The sequence below is a fragment of the Polypterus senegalus genome, chromosome 14 (assembly GCF_016835505.1).
Source record: "Polypterus senegalus isolate Bchr_013 chromosome 14, ASM1683550v1, whole genome shotgun sequence".
NCBI lineage: Eukaryota > Metazoa > Chordata > Cladistia > Polypteriformes > Polypteridae > Polypterus > Polypterus senegalus.
Genome location: NC_053167.1, coordinates 18,418,303 through 18,443,309, shown reverse-complemented (window position 1 = coordinate 18,443,309; position 25,007 = coordinate 18,418,303). Strand labels below are relative to the sequence as shown.

Here is a 25,007-nt window from a genome sequence, read left to right as displayed (position 1 = left end):
GGCTCTCCGGACGATGTGGTGCCATCCAGACTGCTGAAAGATGTGTTTCCTGCGATTTGATACGATGTTCTAAAGATCATAACTAGTAGTCTATCCTCGGCTATAGTTCCTCGTGCTTTCAAACACGTAGTTGTACATCCAATCTTGAAAAAACCTGATCTTGACCCTGCCTTTCTCTCTAATCTTCGTCCAATCTCCAAACTACCTTTCTTGTCAAAAATACTCGAAAAAGTAGTTTATGAGCAATTAACTCATCACCTACAGGACCATCAGGTAATGGACCTTTTTCAGTCAGGCTTTAGGCCCAAACACAGCACGAAACCACGCATTTACATGTCCTAAATGACGTCCTTTTAGCATTGGACTCAGGACTCCACGTGATTATGGTTCTTCTCGACTTATCTGCTGCCTTCGACACAATCGACCACGACATCATGATCTCCCGACTCGAATCCTGGGCTGGTGTATCTGGCTTAGCCCTCGAATGGTTCAGGTCCTATTTCTGCAACAGAACTCTTAGAGTCATGCTAGACGATTTTTCATCTGAATCAGTCCCACTCCCATGTGGGGTCCCTCAGGGTTCCATTTTAGGGCCACTACATTTTTCAATTTATATCCTGCCTTTAGGTGCAATTTTTAGAAAACATGCAATTTCATATCACCTATATGCTGACGACTGCCAAATTTATTTTTCCCTCAAGCCAACTGACTCCACCAAACCTCTCCTCGACTGTCTATCTGACATTAAGGACTGGTTGGCTGAAAACTTTCTTCACCTGAACGATTCAAAAACCGAGGTCATTGTTTTTAGTCCCGACTGAAAACAGACTCCACCCCTTGGCCTTGACTCTCTTCCCATTCCAGTAACTTCTTCTGTCTCCAATCTTGGAATCAAAATGGATACGGCCCTGAAAATGGATGCTTAAGTCAATAGCACAGTAAAATCCTGCTTTTTCCATCTTAGGCGAATCGCCAAACTCAAGCCTCTTCTGTCAAACCACCATCTGGAATCAGTAATTCATGCATTCATTACATCCCGGCTCGACTACTCAAATTCCTGCCTATATTTATCAGTAAGGCCACTCTTTCTAGACTCCAACTGGCTCAAAATGCAACTGCAAGGCTTCTAACTGGAAGCAGCAGAAGCCAACACATTACACCAATTTTAAAAACCCTACACTGGCTGCCGGTTAGATTCAGAATTGATTTTAAGATACTCCTCTTAACCTATAAGGCACTAAACGGTCTAGCCCCCGCATATTTGAGTGTCTTGCTCCATCCTCAAAATCCTCTTCGTGTTCTTAGATCCACAGATCAGTTGCTCCTAAATGTTCCCAAGGCACGTTTTAAAGCTCGTGGTGAAAGGGCTTTTTCCGTCTGTGCACCCAGGCTATGGAACTCCCTACCTTTAGTGGTTAGAAAAGCCACCTCAGTCGCCTCATTTAAATCATGCCTAAAAACACACTTCTTCACGTTGGCTTTTACTTCTTAACCTGTCTAATTTCCACTTGTTTCTTCCTATTTCCCTATTTTATTGGGTCCTCTGGCCTGTTTTTAGTATCTCTGTTTTAATTTCTCTCTTAATGTTTGTGTTTAATATTTTGTTTTTAGTCTTGCTTCTTTTTAACTGTACAGCGCTTCGGTCATTATTGCAATATTGCTAAATAATTAATATAATGTTTTACAATACATAATATTTTTGTTTTTCCCATCTGGTGTGCTAATGTATAAATGTTCTGGCAAGTCCACTCTAGAACAAGTATATAGTTAACCATGGGAAAAGCATAAACTACCCTGAATGACTATCCATGAGTCTTATTTATCATAATCTCACTTTCAGTTTCTTGGATTATTGGATCGATTTTCCAATAGATTTTTGTTTTTTCATGGGCATTTTGGAAATAAAAAAATACTTAAATGTTGCAGTCAACAAAAATTTACTCTCAAATGCCAGATAAAATTTGAGATTATGTTAGAGTTCACAGCTTATCAAGAGATACACTACTGGGGAGCAATCTCAACAAATACGATTTAAAGATAATATTTTGATTCTGGAAAAAAATATATATTAAGTCAAACGGACATTGCTACTATCAAATGTGAAGTGTCTTAATAATAAAAACTATAACATTTTTAACAACTAAACACAGGTATTGCCAATCACAGTTATGGATTGTAAACAATGGTGAAAAACTGGCAGAACAGGCAAGAAACCCAGACAACTAAAACACATTTTTAACATTTTACTGAGGTGGTGCAAAGGGAAACAAACTTAATGAAAGAACCATTTCAATGAAAAAAAAAGTAATGTCCCCCGATATAGTGCATACATTTTTTTATGTGTCAAGGAGATTAAATTAGGAGAGTGGATATGGTGTCCTTCCAGGTTTCATGGTAGACTATCTTGTCTGTATGGTCTTAGGCAATAACTATTTAAAATTTGGTCCAGATCAGTCAAAGCGCTTACGATTATATAGGGGGAATAAAGACTGACAGACAGACATTCAATTTTTTATATACTCAGCAAAAAAAATCAAACGTCCTCTGACTTTCAACTGTTTTTACTTTCAGTAAACTTAATGTGTAAATATTTGTATGAACGCTAAAAGAGTCAACACCATAAGACATAAACTAAAAATGTTTCACAATGTGTCCCTGAATGAAGGGAGGCTCAAAATCAAAAGTACCAGTCAGTATCTGGTGTGGCCACCAGCTGCTTGAAGTACTGCAGTGCATCTCCTCCTCATGGACTGGACCAGATTTGTCAGTTCTTGCTGTGAGATGTTACCTCACTCTTCCACCAAGGCACCTGCAAGTTCCTGGACATTTCTGGGGGGAATGGCCCTAGCCCTCACCCTGCGATCCAACAGGTCCCAGACGTGCTCAATTCCTTCAACAATAAACACGAATCCGTCCATCACCCCTGGTGAGACAAAACCGTGACTCATCAGTGAAGAGCACTTTTTGCCACTCCTGTCTGGTCCAGCGAAGGTGGGTTTGTGCCCATAGGCGGCGTTGTTGCTGGTGATGTCTGGTAAGGACCTGCCTTACAATAGGCCTACAAGCCCTCAGTCCAGCCTCTCTCAGCCTATTGCGGACAGTCTGAGCACTGATGGAGGGATTGTGTGTTCCTGGTGTGACTCGGGCAGTTGCTGTGGCCATCCTGTACCTGTCACGCAGGTGTGATATTCGGATGTACCGATCCTGTGCAGGTGTTGTTACACGTGGTCTTCCACTGCGAGGATGATCAGCTGTCCTTCCTGTCTCCCTGTAGCGCTGTCTTAGGCGTCTCACAGTGCGGACATGGCAATTTATTGCCCTAGCAACATCAGCAGTCCTCATGCCTCCCTGCAGCATACCTAATGCACGTTCACGCAGATGAGCAGGGAGCCTGGGCATCTTTCTTTGGGTGTTTTTCACAGTCGGTAGACAAGTCTCTTTAGTGTCCTGCGTTTTAGAACTGTGACCTTAAATGCCTACTTTCTGTAAGCTGTTAAGGTCTTAATGACCATTCCACAGGTGCATGTTAATTAATTGATTATGGTTAATTGAACATGCATGGAAAACATTGTTTAAACCCTTTACAATGAAGATCTGTAGTTATTTGGATTTTTAAAACATTATTGTTGAAATACACAGTCCTGAAAAAGGGACGTTTCGTTTTTGCTGAGTATATATATATATATATATATATATACATATACATATACATATATATATACACACATATACACACACATACAGTGGAACCTCGGTTTGCAAGTGTTTTGCAAGACAAGCTAAATTTTTTCATAAATTTTGACTTGATAAACGAGCGATGTCTTGCAATACGAGTAGTAGGGATACACTTTGTCTGCTGAGCGTCATGTGATCACAACTAAACCTGTGTGGGTCTCTCTCTCTCGCGCACGCGGCTCACTCTCTCCTTGTCTCGCTCGCTCACGCGCGCCTCTCTCTCTTTCTCTTCTCTTGAGGGCAATCATCTCCTATTCTCCGTCTGAGTCTGCGTGCCTCACTCATATAGTCAACAGCCATACGAGCGTATACTGTTTACTACAGCATTGTGACTGTGTGTGTGTGCGCTGTGAAGTGCAAGACCCCATCTTGCGCCCCAAAACACGAAGCTGAGTCTCGGTACTTTAACAACACCAGCTTTATTCAGCTTGAAACAGCAACAGCATGGTTATTTATTGTAGCGGGATCTTTATAATGTTCCTTGTATCACCCATTGACGGCAGGCGCTTATAGCACGTCCACGATCTTTTTGGATACGCTTATACGGCGAACTGCTACAGCGCTGAGAGACTGCAATTGCTTTGGGACGCTCTTCCGTGTGTCGTCCCGTTGGGTGGAATCCCACAAGAGTTTAGAAACTCACCCACACCAGCCATGATTCTTTTTAGAAGTAAAGTGCAGGTTAATTTGTTTTATGTATTTTTACTTTATATTTTGTATTAATCATTTTTATATGAACAGTTTTGGGTTGAGGAACGAATCATCTGAGTTTCTATTATTTCTTATGGGGAAATTCACTTGTATATACTAGTGCTTTGGACTGTGAGCACGTTTCCAGAACGAATTACGCTCGCAAACCGAGGCTCCACTGTATTTATTTATTTATATTTATATATATATATATATATATATATATATATATATATATATATATATATATATATATATATATATACTTATATACTGCTCAAAAAAATTAAAGGAACACTTTTAATCAGAGTATAGCATAAAGTCAATGAAACTTATGGGATATTAATCTGGTCAGTTAAGTAGCAGAGGGGGTTGTTAATCAGTTTCAGCTGCTGTGGTGTTAATGAAATTAACAACAGATGCACTAGAGGGGCAACAATGAGATGACCCCCAAAACAGGAATGGTTTAACAGGTGGAGGCCACTGACATTTTTCCTCCTCATCTTTTCTGACTGTTTCTTCACTAGTTTTGCATTTGGCTACAGTCAGTGTCACTACTGGTAGCATGAGGCGATACCTGGACCCTACAGAGGTTGCACAGGTAGTCCAACTTCTCCAGGATGGCACATCAATACGTGTCATTGCCAGAAGGTTTGCTGTGTCTCCTGCACAGTCTCAAGGGCATGGAGGAGATTCTAGGAGACAAGCAGTTAATCTAGGAGAGCTGGAGAGGGCCATAGAAGGTCCATAACCCATCAGCAGGACCAGTATCTGCTCCTTTGGGCAAGGAGGAACAAGATGAGCACTGCCAGAGCCCTACAAAATGACCTCCAACAGGCCACTGGTGTGAATGTCTCTGACCAAACAACCAGAAAGACTTCATGAGGGTGACCCAAGGGCCCCATGTCCTCTAATGGGCCCTGAGCTCACTGCCCAGCAGCATGCAGCTTGATTGGCATTCGCCATAGAATACCAGAATTGGCAGATGCACCACTGGTGCCCTGTGCTTTTTACAGATGAGAGCAGGATCACCCTGAGCACGTGACAGAAGTGAAAGGGTCTGGAGAAGCCATGGAGAACATTATGCTGCCTGTAACACCATTCAGCATGAGCAGTTTGGTGGTGGGTTAATGATTGTCTGGGGAGGCATATCCATGGAGGGTCACACAGACCGCTACAGGCTTGACAAAGGCACCTTGGCTGCCATTAGGTATCAGGATGAAATCCTTGGACCCATTGTCAGACCCTATGCTGGTACAGTGGCTCCTGGTGCACGACAATTCCTGGCCTCATGTGGTGAGAGTATGCAGGCAGTTCCTGGAGGATGAAGGAATTGATACCATTGACTGGCCACCACACTTTCCTGACCTAAATCCAATAGAACACCTCTGGGACATTATGTTTTGGTCCATCCAATGCCACCAGGTTGCACCTCAGACTGTCCAGGAGCTCAGTGATGCCCTGGTCCAGATCTGGGAGGAGATCCCCCACAACACCATCTGTCATCTTATTAGAAGCATGCACTGATGTTGTCAGGCATGTATACAAGAACACAGGGGCCATACAAAGTACTGCGTACAATTTTGAGTTGCTGCAATTAAATTTTGGCAAAATGGACTAGCCTGACACATAATTTTTTCACTCTGATTTTTGGGGCGTCTTCAGGGCTCTGTAGGTTGATCATTTTCATTTCCATCAAACGATGTGGCATCACATTACCCAGTCTATATCAGTACAGATATCCAGGAGGATTTCTTTTTCCCATTGAGATCTGATGTGTTTTCAAAGTGTTCCTTTAATTTTTTGAGCAGTTTATATATATATATATATATATATATATATATATATATATATATATATATATATATATATATATATATATATATATATATATATATATAGTACAGGCCGAAAGTTTGGACACACCTTCTCATTCAATGTGTTTTCTTTATTTTCATGACCATTTACATTGGTAGATTCTCAATGAAGGCATCAAAACTATGAATGAACACATTTGGAGTTATGTACTTAACAAAAAAGGTGAAATAACTGAAAACATGTTTTATATTCTAGTTTCTTCAAAATAGCCACCCTTTGCTCTGTTACTGCTTTGCACACTCTTGGCATTCTCTCGATGAGCTTCAACAGGTAGTCACCTGAAATGGTTTTCCAACAGTCTTGAAGGAGTTCCCAGAGGTGTTTAGCACTTGTTGGCCCCTTTGCCTTCGCTCTGCTATTTTGAAGAAACTAGAATATAAAAGATGTTTTCAGTTATTTCACCTTTTTTTGTTAAGTACATAACTCCACATGTGTTCATTCATAGTTTTGATGCCTTCAGTGAGAATCTACCAATGTAAATGGTCATGAAAATAAAGAAAACATATTGAATGAGAAGGTGTCTCCAAACTTTGGCCTGTACTGTATATATATATATATATATGTATACACACACATACACAGTATCTCACAAAAGTGAGTACACCCCTCAAATTTTTGTAAATAGTTTATCTTTTCGTGGGAAAACAGTGACGATATGACACCTTGATACAATGTAAAGTAGTCAGTGTACAGCTTGTATAACAGTGTAAATTTGCTGTCCCCTCAAAATAAATCAACACACAGCCATTAATGTCTAAACCACTGGCAACAAAACTGAGTACACCCCTAAGTGAAAAATGTCCAAATTGTGCCCAATTAGCCATTTTCCCTCCCCAGTGTCATGTGACTCGTTAGTGTTACAAAGTCTCAGGTGTGAATGGGGAGCAGGTGTGTTAAATTTGGTGTTATCGCTCTCACACTCTTTCATACTGGTCACTGGAAGTTCAACATGGCACCTCATGGTAAAGCACTCTCGGAGGATCTGAAAAAAAGAACTGTTGCTCTACATAAAGATGGCCTAGGCTATAAGAAGACTGCCAACACCCTGAAACTGAGCTGCAGCACAGTGGCCAAGACCATACAGCAGTTTAACAGGACAGGTTCCACTCAGAACAGGGCTCGCCATGGTCGACCAAAGAAGCTGAGTGCATGTGCTCAAACAGTTTGCTGAAGACAAGCAGACTAACGACATGGATTACTGGAACCATGTCCTGTGGTCTGATGAGACCAAGATAAACTTATTTGGTTCAGATGGTGTCAAGCGTGTGTGGTGGCAACCAGGTGAGGAGTACAAAGACAAGTGTGTCTTGCCCATAGTCAAGCATGCTGGTGGAAGTGTTATGGTTTGGGGCTGCATGAGTGCTGCCAGCACTGGGGAGCTACAGTTCATTGAGGGAACCATGAATGGCAACATGTACTGTGACATACTGAAACTGGGCCGCAGGGCAATATTCCAACATGATAACGACCCCAAACACACCTCCAAGACGACCACTGCTTTGCTAAAGAAACTGAGGTTAAAGGTGCTGGACTCTCCAAGCAGGTCTCCAGACCTAACCCCTATTGAGCATCTGTGGGGCATTCTCAAACGGAAGGTGGAGGAGCGCAAGGTCTCTAACATCCACCAGCTCTGTGATGTCATCATGGCGGAGTGCAAGAGGATTCCAGTGGCAACCTGTGAAGCTATAGTGAACTCCATGCCCAAGAGAGTTAAGGCAGTGCTGGAAAATAATGTTGGCCACAAAAAATATTGACACTATGGGCATAATTTGGACATTTTTCACTTAGGGGTGTACTCACTTTTGTTGCCAGTGGTTTAGACATTAATGGCTTTGTGTTGAGTTATTTTGAGGGGACAGCAAATTTACACTGCACTGAATGCACCTGTTACTTCTACCTCAGACCTGTTACACTTCCCTCGTACAAATTCTGTACAACTCTTATATACTTCTCTGGAACTCCCAACTTCCTCATACAATTCCACAACTCCTCTCGAGGGACCCTGTCATATGCTTTCTCCAGGTCGACAAAGACATCTCCTTCAGCCAAATCCATTGTCATCTGACCTTCTTAATTCCTCTCCTTGCCACCATACCTACCCATCACCCCCTCATCTCCTCTGTTCCCTTCTCCAACATGTCTATTGAAACCTGCTCCAATCACCACTTTCTGTCCCTCAAGTGCACTGTCTATCCCAATAATTAAATGCTCAACAAGCTCCACATTATATTGTTGTAAGGAAACGAAGGGATCTAATTAATGCTATTCTCATTCAGTCCACTGCTCAAAAATTACTTAAAGAGATAACCTATTGTAAGCCTTTTAAACATCTTATCTTTTACCATACTGCACTTAAAGGGGGATTAAATATTATTGTCAGAGGACTTATTACGTAACTGAATCCATCCATTTTCTTAGACCTTATTATTTCTTTTCATGATCACAGATAATCAGAAATTAAGCGAACATTTACAGGCACAAAGCAGTAGCCAACCTAATTTGGCTTGCTTGTCAACCACATGGCACAATGTAAGCATGCACTAACACTCACTCTTACCGGGCAAATTTATAGTTGCCAATAGCATTTCAAAATGATGTAAATGTGAGAGGAGTCAAAAATATGGAAATGAAAATTAAACAGATTTACTTTTTTGTAAGACAAACTACTGCCTGATTCAGGCTGCTGGCACAGACTCCCTGAAAATCTGAATTACATTTCATTGCAACTAGATATTAAGGAGAATTGATTCATACGTATATTTTTATATAAAAATATACATTTTATGCAATGTGCCTTATTGAAAGAAGAAATGGTAAATGCCTATAATAGCATGAAAATGTTGGATCAAACCCAGTTTATTCAAACATCTGCCAGGAAGGAAAAAATCTAGTATAACATTAAATGTTCAAAGTTAGTGGCACTTACACCTGCAGTAGGAAGCCTTTGCGTACAAGAGACAGGAAGCCGTAATTTCCAGTCTGTCTCCCCATCAAGCTGATCTGTGCGTAGGAAGCAAGAGCCTTTAAAAATAAAGAAATAAAGAGTTTTGACTGTTAAAATATCTTTTTGAACTTTATTCATGACTGACAATTATTAACAGCAGTACTATTCTAAACTTTTTTTAAAATATATAAAGTTATTCCTTCCAAATATAATGTCTACCTTTTACTTCAAAATGTGCAGGCATAATTTAAAAGAATATGTACTGAATCCTTAAATAACTGTACTTTTAAATATTTAATATCACTAATAATTTGAAGTCTAAGTAGATTTACTATATACACATACACATATGTACATAGATATGCACACATATATATTTACACATATACACATACACACATACATACATACACACATACACACACACACACACATATTCAAATACATACATACACATATTCAAATACATACATACACATATTCAAATACATACATACATACATACATACACATATATACACTTTGATATACTGTATGTAGCATAGTGATGGACTAAGCACTACTGTATCATGGATCTTGCATCCTTGTTGTGAATAGTACATCCGATTGTTGTCTGTGTCAATAGTAGTAGTAATGTACAGGGCTAATCGCTGCATCACTGTTCCACATATCAAATTTAATTTTCTTTAATACTAAATTACCACTTGAATTAATGTGAACATATAATTTACACCAATTTTATACCCATTTTGATTAAGCAGATTTTTATGTAAATTTACAGAATCCACTTAAAGAAACTTTATGAGAGATACCTCTTTACCACACTACTTTATGCTAACAAAAAGTATGCTTAAGAATGTCCACAAAATTTGATAAAACAAAGGACAGCAACAGGTTATTAACAGAATCAACAATTCTGATAGAATACAACCATTCTTAAGCAACTTAAGTGTTGAGTGTTCTTGCATTACTGCTGTGTGAGAGGTAATTAAAATACAACTTTTCATCCTGACTCCTGACAAACTTGCTTTTTGGTTGCTGGTAAGCAGGAATTAGCTGGAGTAATGCAGGAATTTTTATAGCCTTAGAAAGGTCTTTCTTTCACCTGCACAGAAGCAAAACTGGCTTAGCGTCTAAAAAAAAAAAAATTGTGTTCAAGCCCGTAGCATTTGCTGGGCGAGAATAGAGAAAACACTTGCACAAACCAGAAAGTCAGTGAATAAATAACTGCCATTACAGCGATGAAGACCTAAGAGAAACAGCGATTCCTTGGTGAGTAGAACTTAAAATATATAAAGAATAATTGGATAGAGTACTATATAGCACTCATACTGGAAAGCTTTGGAGCTAGTAAAGAACAGCATACACAGTCATTTTTAAGTAAGAAAGCATAACTTTATGTACAGTAATAGAAACCAGCAAGTGATTAAGTAAATAACTGGTGACAGAATGTGTTCAATAAGTGAGTTTTCTTAGTAAGAAGCACATTGTGTGTAAAAAAGGTTTACTTGATAAAACAAGTCTTAGCACTAAGGAAAGTCTGCACTAATCAGAGCATGACAGGAAGGGTTGAACAGATTTTAAAAACATATATGCATAACAACTTAAATTGTAGCCCAAAGTTAAAGTGCTAAAGTAAAATAAGTAACATATTAAAATAATATGGTAGAAGTACCAAAAATAAAATAAATTGGTGGCACTTACAGTATATGTAGCAGAGCATAATGAGAATTTTATAGCAATAACAAAGACCTGGCTAAACAACAATGATGGGGATACCTATAACATGCTGCAGATGGTTACACATTTTTAGGAAGGATGTACAAAAAAAGGAAAAAGGGGAGTGTTGTCATTTATGTAGGATTTCAATTCTGATTAAGTTTTCTTGGATGATGAGCCACAGCCTAATGAGGACAACTGCATTCATGTGGAATGCATTGGGGATAGAGACCATTTTGTATGCACATTAAACCAATGCAGACAGTAACTTCAATGTTCATTTTGTTAATAATATTAAAAGGGTAACTTTTGAGGGTATTATTATAGTCACGGTGGACTTTAGTTATCCAAATATTAACTGGGCTAACTCCTTAAAGCAGGGATTTCAAAATCAAATTGGCTTCAGCCACTGCTAGTATTGTCATGTCATGAATGTTCAAGTTCAACAAGAGATAGTAATATTCTTTAAATCTATTTTTACTTCCATTACTGAAATATTTTTTCAAAATGCAAATTGTACTCTAAATGTATTACTTTTAAATGTGTATTTCTTTTTTCATTAACTTAACTTAAATAAATTAACTACATTTTGTGTTAACCTAACACATGCAATACCTGAATACATTTGAACTTGTATTTTATTTCTGCCCAGAAACCTGGCAGTGTTTCTGCTCACACAGTCTTGCCACATTTGCCCTATTGGAGTTTGTAGTGGAAACTGAGTACATCTTCAAGATTAGCATCAGTAAACCTACACCTGTACTTGCATGTATTAAAGTTCATAGTTGAGAAAAGTTTCTCACACAGATATGTGTTTCAAAAAAGGCACATTACCTGAATGAACACTTTGGACAGCTCTGGAAAGGATGAAGGTAATTCTCTCAGAAACCGTCCAGTCAAGTCTGCTTTTCCCTCTGCCTCACAGAACTTAGATTTTAGCTCACTATTGCACTGTAAGTCAATAAATTCGATTTGGAACACTCTCCACATCAGTTGAAAAGGGGTCTGCAAACAGCTGGAAGTCAGCAAAACGGTGATCAAATTCCTGCAGCAGGTTTTCAAAAGCAGATGTATATGTATCACTTCTGAATGATGTGCCATCCTCCACAAGAGATCCACACGTTGGGAAATGGAGTGAGATTTTTGGCAGAAAGTTGTGTTTTCCATAATTTCAATTTTGTGGAGAAGGCTTTCACACTTTCAAAAGCTGCTGTGATGAGCTGATCAAGGCACTGGAGCTTCAAGTTAAGTATGTGCAGCTCCTGTGTACTGTCCACTAAGAAAGCAGGGTCCTTGACCCATTGTGGATCTTCCAACTCAGGAACATCTATTCTGTCATCTTCCATGAAATTTTTCACCTTTGTTCTCAACACAAATATTCTCTTTAGGATATTTCCCCTACTGAGCCAGTGCACCTCAGAAAAGTAAAGTACATCACCATACGTTGACTCAATTTCTTCTAAAAAGGCTCTGAACTGGCGATGCTGTAAACTCCTTTACCTGATATAATTAATACATTTCAAAACAACAAACATAACATGTTCAAATTTTAAACATTTGCTGCAAAGTGCTTGCTGATGAACAATGCAGTCTAAAACTACTGCTGGATCATCTTTTTTCTCTTGAAATTGTTTTTGAACCAACACTATCAGTCCATTTTGTTTGCCTGTCATGGACGGGGCTTCATCTGTGGTGATGCCTACCAGTTTGTTCCATGGCAAACCAGCACGCTCAATCACTTAACACAGAAGCTGATATATATCATTGCCTGTGGTACGGTCGTGCATCGGACATAAACTTAACAATTCTTCAGTCACATGAAAGTGAGAATTAACACCCCTAATGAAAATTGCTGGTTGAGCAGTGTCGGTTTTGTCGGTGCTTTTGTCATGAGCCATGGAGTATGCAGTAAAAACTTTAGCTTTCTCGCGTAAATGATCATAAATGTCATTTGATAACTCACTTATTCACTCTGCCACGGTGTTTGCTGATAAGGAGATATTTTTGAACAAGCCCGTCTTTGGGCACAATATTTCAGCAACTTTTAACATACAGTGCTTAAGAAACTGCCCTTTGGTGAATGGCTTTCCTGCCTTTGCGATTAACTCACTTACAGTACCAAATAACTTGCTTCCACTGCACCATCATCACCCTTTTTTGCGTTGCGACAAAGACTTTGTTGTAATTTCAGGCCTTTGTGTAGCAACGAATCTAGTTTTTCCCTCTTTTCTCCCTTATGCTTATCATGCTGTTCTCCATGTTTAGTCGAGTAATGGTGTTTGAGATTATATTCTTTCAAAACAATGGGATTTCCAGTAAATTCCACAAAAAAATAGTGTAATGTCCATTGTCTGTGTTCAGCATCCACCTTCTTTTCTGGTTTGGAAAGAGACATTTTTTTTTATTGACAACCAAGCAAATGAATTCCCAAAAAAAAAAACTTGCTTTCTTTTTATCAAAACAAATGACAGAACTGAAAGATTTACGTTAATTTAAAAAAAAACGTGTTAACTTGTTTAAACTTGTTTGGACTTAAACGAGTAAAAGAAGGAAGTAGGTGAAAATAGTTAAATAAATTTACTGTTCACGGGCTGGACTGCATTATTTTGTTGACGTCATATACTGGCCAGTGGGAAGAGGGGGTGAGAAATGGCCCGCGGGGCAGGAGATTGAGACCCCTGCCTTAAAGAGTAGGAGTTTTCAGATTTAATCAGGGATGGCTTTTAACACAATATGTTAAAGCACCAACACAAGGGGAAGCCTGTCTAAATTTAGTTTTATGTAATATTCAGGATAGAATTCAGAGAATAGAGGTGACTGAACCACTAGGGTCAAGTGACCATAATATAACACAACTCTCAGTGCTTTGGCTTAGCACAGATGCAAAGACTAAAACTATTAAGTTTAACTTTGGTGAACCAAATTTTGAATAGATGTAGCAAAGTCAAACAGGGATAAACTGGGGAAAGCTTAAGTTTGGAGACAGTCAAGGAGCAATGGAACAGGTTTTAAAACATTTTACATATAATGCAGGACAGACAAATCCCAAAATTTAGACATAGTAGAAAACGGGAAAAAAAAACTCTCCGCAGTGGGTTGATAAGGAAATGAAAAAGATGCATCTGTAGCTGTAGAGTATATGAAAGCATGAGGGCAACATTTAAGAGTGAAATATTACAGATAAGGTAAAAGAGTCTTTCAGTATTATAGTAGTAAATCAACAGTCAAAGAGGGGGTGAAGTGGATTAAGAATAGTATGGGAAAAAAATTAAACTATAAAGTATAGCGAAATAGCAAATGCTCTAGACTTGCATTTGTCTTAAATTTTCACATGTAAGGAAGTGGACAGTCTCCCAGCAGTAAGAGGAACTACTAAGGATGTACTGAATGATTTGGAAATTGTAGGGGGAGAAGTACTGTATAGATTAAATAAACTGAAATCTTAAAAAAAAAAAAAAAAGACAGTCCAGAGAAGAGTGACTAGGTTGCACATTCATTGAGTGACTAGACACTGCAAGGTATGAGTTATGAGGAAAGATTTCAGAAGCTGAATTTTTTCAGTTTAAACAAGTAGAGGTCAAGAAGAGACAAGACTTAATGAATTAGTATAGTAGATTGAGACTGTTACTTTTAAATTTGTTTAACAGGAACACAAGACACTGTTGCAAATTATTAAGGACACATTTCGCACAAACGGTAGGACATTTTTCGTCACACATAGAACTATAAGCACGTGGAATAGGTTACCAAGTAGTGTGGTAGACAGCAGTACTTGAGGGGCATTCAAAACTTGAACTGATGTTATTTAGGAAGAATTAGGTAGATAGGACTGGTGAGCTTTGTTGGGCTGAATGACCTGTGTTTGTCAAAACTGTTTCAAAATGTGCTAATAATCAGTATACTGTCAGTATTCAAGGAATGACACTAAATCAGGGGTCCTCAATCACAGTCCTGGAGGGCTGCAGTGGCTGCAGGTTTCTGTTCTAACCTGGTTGCTTAATTAGAAAGCAATTCTTGCCAATACATTTAATTTCATAGCTTGTTGGTGCCTTAACTCTGCTATGTCTGGTAATTCTCATATCCTACATTTTATTCCCCTTTCTAAGAATATCATCCAAATGACATGAGGAATAAAATGGATGAGTAATTCTCTGTCCTTCACTTTTTTTCTCTTTACTTTCCTTCCAAGTATTTAATTAAACCCAATACTAGTGATGGGCCACTCGATACTGAGGTTTCGACACTGTGTCAAGCTTTCGAAGCGCCACTTCAAGGCTTGTTTCAAATGCACCCGTCACATGATTTTGAGGCGCGCTAGCGTAATGACGTCATTGATATCTGTGCAGTCATCAGTCAATTTGGTCAGTTACTCGTCTGGTGAATTGCTTTGGCTCCAAAAGCAAAGCAGATTGTTCGTGCTACAGCGATAAAGTGCGCTAACGCGAGTTCAAATCCTAATTGGGGCTCACATATGTTGAAATAAGGATTTTGTATAAAACAGTTATGTAGTACTTGTCTGTAAGTTAACAAATCTATTTTGGAGACATTATGAACAATTTACATGGGGCACCTTTTTCCTTGGTGTGGAATCGTGTCCACCTAGAATCTGTAATAAATTGATGAGCATATTTTGCGTAAGGTAGCATGTATTATAATAATCCAGATTCTACTCCATGTCGATCATATCAGAGAAGCTAAGAAACACTTCACTAAGGCCAACGTGGTCATTACACCAGTATATGCGCAAGATACTCCTCATTAAACGTTTTTACTATTCAGTGATTCCCAGATCTGTAGCTGATTTGTATTGCTGATTTCCAAAAAGCAATGCGAGTAAAAGTGTGTGCTGCATAACTAATCACAAAACAGAATCAGTGCCATCAACAGTGTCTTCTGCAATTTTAGGAAAGCCTCGGGATTTCTGAGTTAATGAAACAAAAAAGTTGTAAAGAAACTTCGCGAATTCATCCAGAGGTGAACATAAAGATCACTCAAGAACTGACAAGGAGCAGCTGGATAAGCACATCTGGAGCCAAACTTGCAAAAAAGTACCTGACTTTGTCAGCAACATCCTTTCCTTCTGAATGCATCTTATCAAAGGCTGCGCTTAAATAAGTAATCTTCCGAACTGCAACACAACAGAGTAAATCATTGGAGTAAATAGAATTATTGATAGACTAAGCTTTTGTCGTTTCTGTATTCTTAAACCATCTTCCAGTTACACAATCCCCCGCAGTCACTGTCACATTTAACGTTCTCTGCTCCTTAACCTGTCTTGTTACCCAAAGCATCAACACTCATTTTCATTCAAGGCTTTATCATCCTTCCTTTCATAGACATAAAATAAGACACACATTTCCTCTACATACATGTCCAATAATAATAGTAAACTGGCAAGAACGAGAAAAAGCACAAAATGGGAGTATTCATGACAAGAGCCTCGCCATCAGGGTGAGAATGTGCCTTGTAGATTACGTGAGCTCGTCTGCCACCCCTCAGTTGCACTGGCACACGTTACACTTGGGGGGCAAATGCAATGGAGAAAACCGACAATGTACACCTTCAGAAGTGGAATAAATCGACAGTATAAGTAGAACATTTCAGATAAACTATGAATTTTGTTAATCATAAACAATGCAACATAACTATTATACGTTTTGTTACTTTTTATTTATTCTCACCAAACGTTACATAACTACATAGGAAATGAACATGGGTAAAATGTTTATAATCATTCTCACTAAAATACACTGTCAAAATATATTAAATGAGCAAATTGAGACACATAAGCCTTTAGGAAATATAAAAAAGCTTGTGCGCTGTCTTTTAGGACAGAATGCATTGTTAACGTGATGCACTCTCTACTGACGCGATGTCACGAAAAAAAGAAAGCACAGTCAATGCAAACTGAAATCCTCCTTGATTTTTGACCTTATTGTCAATATCAAATGAATAAAGTCATTTTAAGAAGATGACAAGTCTGCTATAGTCAGTTCAATTAACGCAACTTTTAAAAAGTTTTCTTATATAGAATATAAAACAGAATCTCAATGATATGGGACTTGCGAGTAGTAACGAATAATATGTGACACTGAGAAATTATAATTCCTAATAACGGGAAAAAGTAAAAACTATGACTTCCTAAAATAGACACTGTAAATGTAGGCATTTCAATAAATAATTTAAGAGACTTGTGTGTACATTTCAATATCAATTTAAGAACTAGGTAGGCCACCTGTAGTACTATAAACGGTAGCTCAAGCAGCACTTAACAGTAAATTGTCTAACAGGACAATTACTGACTGAAACGAAGATGCTGTGCCGTTACAATAAGGGTTTACGCTGTCATTCTGCATGTTTAGAAGGAGCTGATTGGCTGAAACTGTTTATAGCGAATTGTCCCAAGTTGGAATTGCCATATAGTGATCAGAAACGAAAAGACACATTTAGTCATGCTGCACAGTAGTTTGTTTTTCTACAATATAAATTCAGTACGACACCAGGGTCTCCAAACACACAAGTATGAAGTTTATTACGTTTTACAGTGAAACTCTTTACATACACAATATAATTAGGAACGTGTGCCCCCTGCCCGACTACAGCGGCCCAACCTTCCCTCGATAGCTCGCTATCCATCCAAGCTGAAAATATTGTTAAATGGAGGAACTGAAAAAAACCTTTCACAAGACGAGGATAAATGACAGGAACCCCTGGTGTTTTTACTGAGAGACAGTTGCAATACCATTGAGCCACCTAATCGGGATAATTAACAAGTTCCGCACAACTGAACTAATACTACTGTGGCGGATGTAGAAATATGTTGTTTGACATATACACGTTAAATTGGTTTAATTGACAGGAGATATCATTGTTGTATTCTCCTAATGAAGACGAAAAAATATATATTTAGAGATGTATACTATATGACATACGGTTTTGAACAAAATTAAGCGTTTCATAAAAAGGTTGCACGATTTACCTAATCTTTTTATATATATATACTAGCAGAATACCCGCGCTTCGCAGCGGAGAAGTAGTGTGTTAAAGAAGTTATGAAAAAGAAAAGCAAACATTTTAAAAATAACGTAAGATGATTGTTAATGTAATTGTTTTGTCATTGATATGAGTGTTGTTGTCATATCTATCTATTATATATATATATATATATATATATATATATATATATATATATATATATATATATATATATATATATATATATATAGCAAAATACCCGATTGGCAGCGGAGAAGTAAAAAGAAAAGGAAACATTTTAATAATAACGTAACATGATTGACAATGTAATTGTTTTGTCATTGTCATGAGTGTTGCTGGCATATATATATATATATATATATACACACACACACATCTATACACATACATATATAGTTATATATATATACATATACACACATACATATATATATACATATACATATATACACATACTGTATATATACACACACATATATACATACTGTATATACAACATATACATATCTACATATATACTGTATATACACATATATATACAAATCTACATATATATATCTACATATATATATTAGGTGGGACTCGATTAAAAAATTAATCCAATTAATTAGAGGCTGTGTAAGAATTAATCTTGATTAATCGTATGTAATCTTACATAAATTTGCCCCAAATCGCAAATGTTTTTTTTTTTAATTTAAAACGGTTTTAGTGGGCGACAGAATCAAATAATAGACATGGACATGAATATTGTAAACTGAAGCTGTTTTAATTTCTGAAAAAAAAAGCTTTTAAACTGCATTTGAATTCAAAACAGAAACAAAAATATCATCCCTGGTTAAAATTGGGCAGACTTAAAAATAAAGTGGTAGTTTAAGTACTTTAAGTAGATTTTCAGAATAGTATTGTCTTTAAATAATAATAACCAAAATTTCAACATAAAGTGCAGTTTTCTTCTTAAAAAAATAAGTCAGAAACATAAAAGGTAATTTGACCAGCTTACTCTTTAAACTCTGAGTAACATTAGCCAAAATTATTTTGTACATTAGGCTAAAACAGTGTGATCATTGAACATTTTGTAATTAGATGTATTTAGAATTACTAACGGTCACGGAAGTCCAATGATCCCCAGTAAGAGCCACAAAGTCCGCTTTCTGTAATGCATCTAATTTTGCTTGCTTTTCAGTGTGCACAAAACCATGCTTTTATCAAGGCTTCGCTCGGGTAGTCGAAATGATCAGTCGTAGGAACGCGCTTTATTCCGACTCTAACATTTTTGTAGCTGTGATGTGTGCATCAGTGTAATGGATGTACCAGGAAATCATGCATTGACAAAAGTTCCCGTTTGCTTGGAATTGAAAGTGTGATTAAATGCGTTATTTTTAGCGTTATGGAGTACATGCATCGAAGCTTCTCAGCTGTGCTTGTGCTAAGAAAGGGAAAATTTTAAAAATAACGTAACATGATTCTGCGTTAACCTAATATTTTTCATACGTCCCAAACCAAGGAGATGCGAAGGTAAAATGAATCGGGTAGCGCGCGTACATAGTCAGTACACCCCCTCTCGGGAATCGAACCTCGAATGTCGGCGTTAGAGGCGAAGACTCTACAATTGCGCCACAGCGTGTGGCTTGTCTATGCTAAAGTATGTATTGTAGATTGGGGTATATATATATATACAATTGTATATATATACCCGTGTACCGCAGTGGAGAAGTAGAAGTTATGAAAAAGAAAAGGGAACATTTTAAAAATAACGTAACATGATTGTCAATATACAGTAATTGTTTTGTGAGTGTTATTGAATGTTGCTGTCATCAAGGATTTGATTATCATTATTTCTTTCAATCAGGCTCGTATTTGTAGGATGTGTTCAAGTTACATTCCGTGTTTGTCAATCGTTGTAAAGATAAGAGGTTTCATTCATCGATTAGTTCCTTACTGCATCAATAAACAGCTCGTCTTCCTCTTTATCTGAGACGTGACAAACTGCATGCACGTTTTTTTACACTGTCTTCCTTTAGCAGGACATTCACTTTTTCCACCGTGTGCTTTGTTTCCGCAGTAGCTGCACTTATGAATATGATTGTATGTATAAGACGCTTCATATTTTTTTGCTGCCTTCTCAATTGTGTAATTCGGTTTTTGTTCAGCACTCTTTGGAACTGTTGCTTTTGTCTGCGCATTGCGTCAGTTCACGTGAGCCGCTTGGTGTTCTTGCATCGAAGGTTCCCAGCTGTACTGGTGCCATCTCGTGTAATGTCAGCTAAGACCCGGCACTTAAAAGTTTCTCTCGCAGTTTCAATGAGTTTGTGCCAAACACCACCCTGACCATCTCATCTTCCTCTGCATAAGCACAGTCCTTCACCCGTGAACATTTACCGGCAGTGTTTGTATTGGATTGCCGCTGATGGACGGCCTTATATGGGCAGGCACTAAATTACAAACGCTAGTGGCAGCCTGTCTATGAACTTAATTTAATATAAACTTACGGTTCACGCCATGCTTTGTTTCCGCAGTAGCTGTACTTATGAATATGCTTGTATGCATCATTTGCTTCATAATGTTTTTCTGCCTTCTCAATTGTGAAATGGCGTTTTGTGCTCATCGCTGTTTGGAGTTCTTCCTTGTTCTCTACGCACTTACGTAGGAGGCGTGATGATGTCACACAAACTCCGCCCCACGCCATCTCAACTCAAGACTCCATTACATTATATGGGGAAAAATAGCTTCCAGTTATGACCCTTATGCATAGAATTTCGAAATGAAACCTGCCCAACTTTTGTAAGTAAGCTGTAAGGAATAAGCCTGCCAAATTTCAGCCTTCTACCTACACGGGAAGTTGGAGAATTAGTGATGAGTCAGTGAGTGAGTGAGTGAGGGCTTTGCCTTTTATTAGTATAGATATATATATAGAGATATATATATATATAGAGATATATATATATATATATATATATATATAGAGATATATATATATATATATATATATATATATATATATATATATATATATATATATATATATAAATATATATATATATATTAGTCACACATGTGCGATTAGGAGGCAGTCAAAGAGCCTAAAGGTGAGTGAAACATCGCGAGATAGAGGGTTGTCACGTGGTACTTACCTGAATCTCTTTTGCTCAACAGAAAACTTGAAGAAAAATAATTCCTCCACATCCAGATTCCAAAATGGCCGCAACGACGTCACTTCCGGCCCACCATGATGACGTCACTTCCGGCTCCATCAATCCACCTCACTTCTCTCCCATCATGATGACGTTGTTTCCGGTTCCTGTTTTCAACGTCACTTCTTGCCAACAATTTCCTGTCCCATAATCCTTTCCTGTATAAATTCGCCATTTTGACTCAAGAAAACTGTTCATTGTTTTTGTTTTGGGACTTTGAATCATTTTTTTCTTTAATTGTCTGGACGACAATATATGGGGACGGTCCCCAAAACTTTGTTTTGTATTGTGTAGCATTCTTTTAAAGAAGAATAATCATCACTATATATATATATATATATATATATATAAAGTTGATATACAATATATCTTTGACACTATGTATCAGACAAAGGAAATCACAGCAATCCACAAGAACAATAATTAATTCTCAGCAACTACCTGAATTGTAGTTTAACTATATCAACTGAAGTGTGTAATGTCAATACGAATTACAAAATATAACTAGAGAGTTAAGTATCAGATAGACTCTCAAAATATAGAGGTCAATGCCTTTGAGTGTGCTGAGGCTTCACAAAGATTCAGTAACCAGTGACCATGTCTGCTCGAGGCTTCGAAACCCTGTCATGATCCAATCTTAGTACTACGCATGTCGAAGGCTTCGGAGACCCGTCATGATCTCGGTACTACGCATGTAAATGTGTTAGTAACTGGGATTGCGCCACTATAACTGGAAGATTGTTTAGGAATGATACAGACTGGACAACTATATGTTTTAGGAAATGTTTTATTATTGCAAGGTGCTGTGACTAAGACAACGTTTTACTGATCACCTATCCGGACCTTGAACAATGTGTTCACAAGAGACGGATACTGCTGTTAAAAGCAAATGCTTTTTCGACAGTAGGTCCAGATGTGTTTATCCCGCTGCTTTTTGTTGCCTCAGCACTCAAGAGGATCTTTAATGCCGACTCTGATACGTGCACTGCTCACTTTGGAGTGTCCTGTGTGTGTCTGTGTTTCGGTGTGCCGGTAACTGATCGTGTCTCTCAGTCTCTCTGATGTGCTCCGGATTGACACCTTTGAATGTTTGTTGCAGCAAAGCAAATTCAACCTGATCTAGCACAGTGGGTTTGTTATCACCTTATTCAATGGAGGGGTTCATGGACGTCAAATGGCAATGAATAGAAGAAGGATTAATGTAAATACGTGAGCTGCTGTCCGCAATTAGACATCGTATTTTGATGGCGATTTTAAGTGGGGATGATTCCTGAACAGATCTCTTACGCGATCCTTCCATAGTATCTCTCAAAATTATTTAGTTCCAATTGGTTATAAAGATTTCACTCCTGATCATTTTTTTTTTATCATTGTTAATTTTGATAAGTCTTTAAGTCGGATCGAACTCGGGCTTGCACTATGCTCAGAATTTGAAGAGCAACCACCTTAGTTAGTTGAGCCACAGACGGCGTCTTTTCTTTGTAGCGAACTCGTTACTTTTGTGCTCCACAAAATATTATAAAGTATTTTTTTGTGCTCCACAAAATATTGTAAAGTATTAATAAATGAAATATTTCAATACTTGATCGAATAACAACATCTGTGATTTAAGGATTTCACCTTTTCTTTCTCAGATGTGCTTCCCTATATCATGGCAAAGTACAGGGATAAACCTTCATTTTCCGTCTACTCTGTTTTAATTAAATCAGACCAAAGAAAACATTTAAGGCTATTAAATGTGATCTCAAGAAAAGATGAGGGTTAATTATGATACTAATAACAGGAGCGATTATAATGATACAGTGCAAAAGTAAATACTAATTGAAAGAGCCGGGAATCCATGAGTGAGGCATCTTATTTTGTTTAACTCTTGCTATCGTATAGTGCATTCTGCCTGTCGGCGTTAGTGAAATATATATATATATTTATATTTTTTAGACATCAGACACTTGAAGCTGCTGACAAACCCTTGTTTTCGTTGTCAGTCTGTACCAGTCAGTCTGTACCAGCGAAAAAATAAAAGCAATAAGAGTTTTAACAGACGTCACTGAAGTGGATCATGAGTTTGTGTAATGTTAATGAAAATCGCCAGGAGGGGTCACTAGAGAGGCGAGTGTCAAATGCTTCGAAGCTTCGATACGATTTCTGACACAATTGCTTCAAATGTTTTGATGCTTCGTGAGGCTTCACTCCGCCCATCACTACCCAATACTGCATGATAAATACACACAGGTGTAAATGGTAACAAGCTAAATGGAGAAATGCTGGTCTCTTTTGTCATTTGCATGTTATTGCTAATTAGGAGCAATTAAAAACCAAGAATACAGCTGTTTAAGACTAACAAAAGCAGTAAGGTTTAAAATCTTAACGAGTGAGACAACTAAAGTGAAGCAGAAGTGTTATTTGAGCAATAAGTGGTTCTTATTAAGCAATTGGGTTGGAGCAAAAACTTGCAGCACGGACGGCCCTCCAGGACTGTGATTGAGAACCCCTGCACTAAATAGTTTGGTAAAACTGAGATACTCCAGTAATCATTCCCAGAAAATAGGATTTACCTGTTTCATCATCAGCTGTTTTTGAAAGTTGTAGTATCACTACTTTGGTGATTTCAAAATTCAGCATGATGTAATTTTGGAGAAATCAGGTGAATATGACCGACAAGTTTTTTGGGCTGAATGGTTTGTTTTTGTCAAAATGGTAAGGGTGCTATACATGATAGATGTTGGTATTAAAGCAGTGGCATATTCATTTATTTATACATTTTACTTGTAATTGCCTTTCAAGACACCCAAATTCACTTTACAATCAAAAATAATAATAAAAAAACTATTTATAAATAAAATTATTGAAGTATAAATTTAAACAAAAAATATTTATAAAACTATGACAATATTATTCTAAAAAGATGAGTTTTTAAGCAAGTTCTTAAACGCTGGAAGTGAAGTGCAAGTCTGCAGGGACAGAGGCAGGGAATTCCATAGTCTACGACCAACTACACTGAATACCCTGTCACCCATACAGTGGCAGAGGAGGTTTTTAAGATACAGAGGAGTCAAATCATGAAGGGATTTGACGATCAGTAAAAATAAATTTATAAGATATTGCACAGGGAGCCAATGCAAATGTTGAAGAATGGGAGTAATATGGTTCCATGATTAAGCATGGGTAAGAACCCTTGCAGCTAAATTCTGGACATAGTACAATCTGTTCAAAGCACAACTAACACTCCAAGGAGAGGTGCATAGCAGTAGTCCAGTCGTGATGTCACAAAAGCATGCATGAGGATCAAAAAAAAAACTGTCCTATGACATTTTAATTATACAAATCACCTCATTTATGTTATTTGAAAAACAGTGAATAGACAGTGGTAGGTGAATACATATTTAAATACAGCATGCAATGCAAAAATGAGAGCTTTAGATTTATTCTAAGATTATACAATTATTTCCTCAACTGTTACAATGTGAACTTAAGATAGAGAACAGGCTGTTAAAAACTTGTTTATGCTAACGAGTGCTGCAACTTCCATAAAAGAAGAGCATGCTACTCCTCGGGTTTCTGATCATTACATTATGTATCAGCTAATTAGAATGTTTGTCATATGTTACAAAAACAAATTTATTTTGGTTAATTAATATGTAACAATGTTATGTTCAAATCTAATATACTTATGAACATTTGGCACAGGAAAAATGGACTATTGTAAATTAACATTTATGCATATTTGTTTCACCAGCTTTCTCTCAAAAGTGAGTATAATGTGGTTTGTGACTGACACAGTGTAGTGCCACACACTACATCACTTTAAATCAGCTAACCAAAATGAAGTCAAAAGGTGAATATTTATATGCACT

General features: G+C 37.6%; 1 protein-coding gene across 1 annotated transcript in view; it reads right to left on the bottom strand.

Annotated features, from left to right (window-relative positions):
- The window catches only part of LOC120515185 (probable phospholipid-transporting ATPase IIA), a 177,184-nt gene that overhangs the window by 74,452 nt on the left and 77,725 nt on the right, over positions 1–25,007 (bottom strand). The window contains exon 7 of the mRNA XM_039735937.1: positions 9,230–9,324. Coding sequence (XP_039591871.1) covers positions 9,230–9,324 — 95 coding nt within the window. The remainder of the gene's footprint in view (positions 1–9,229; positions 9,325–25,007) is intronic.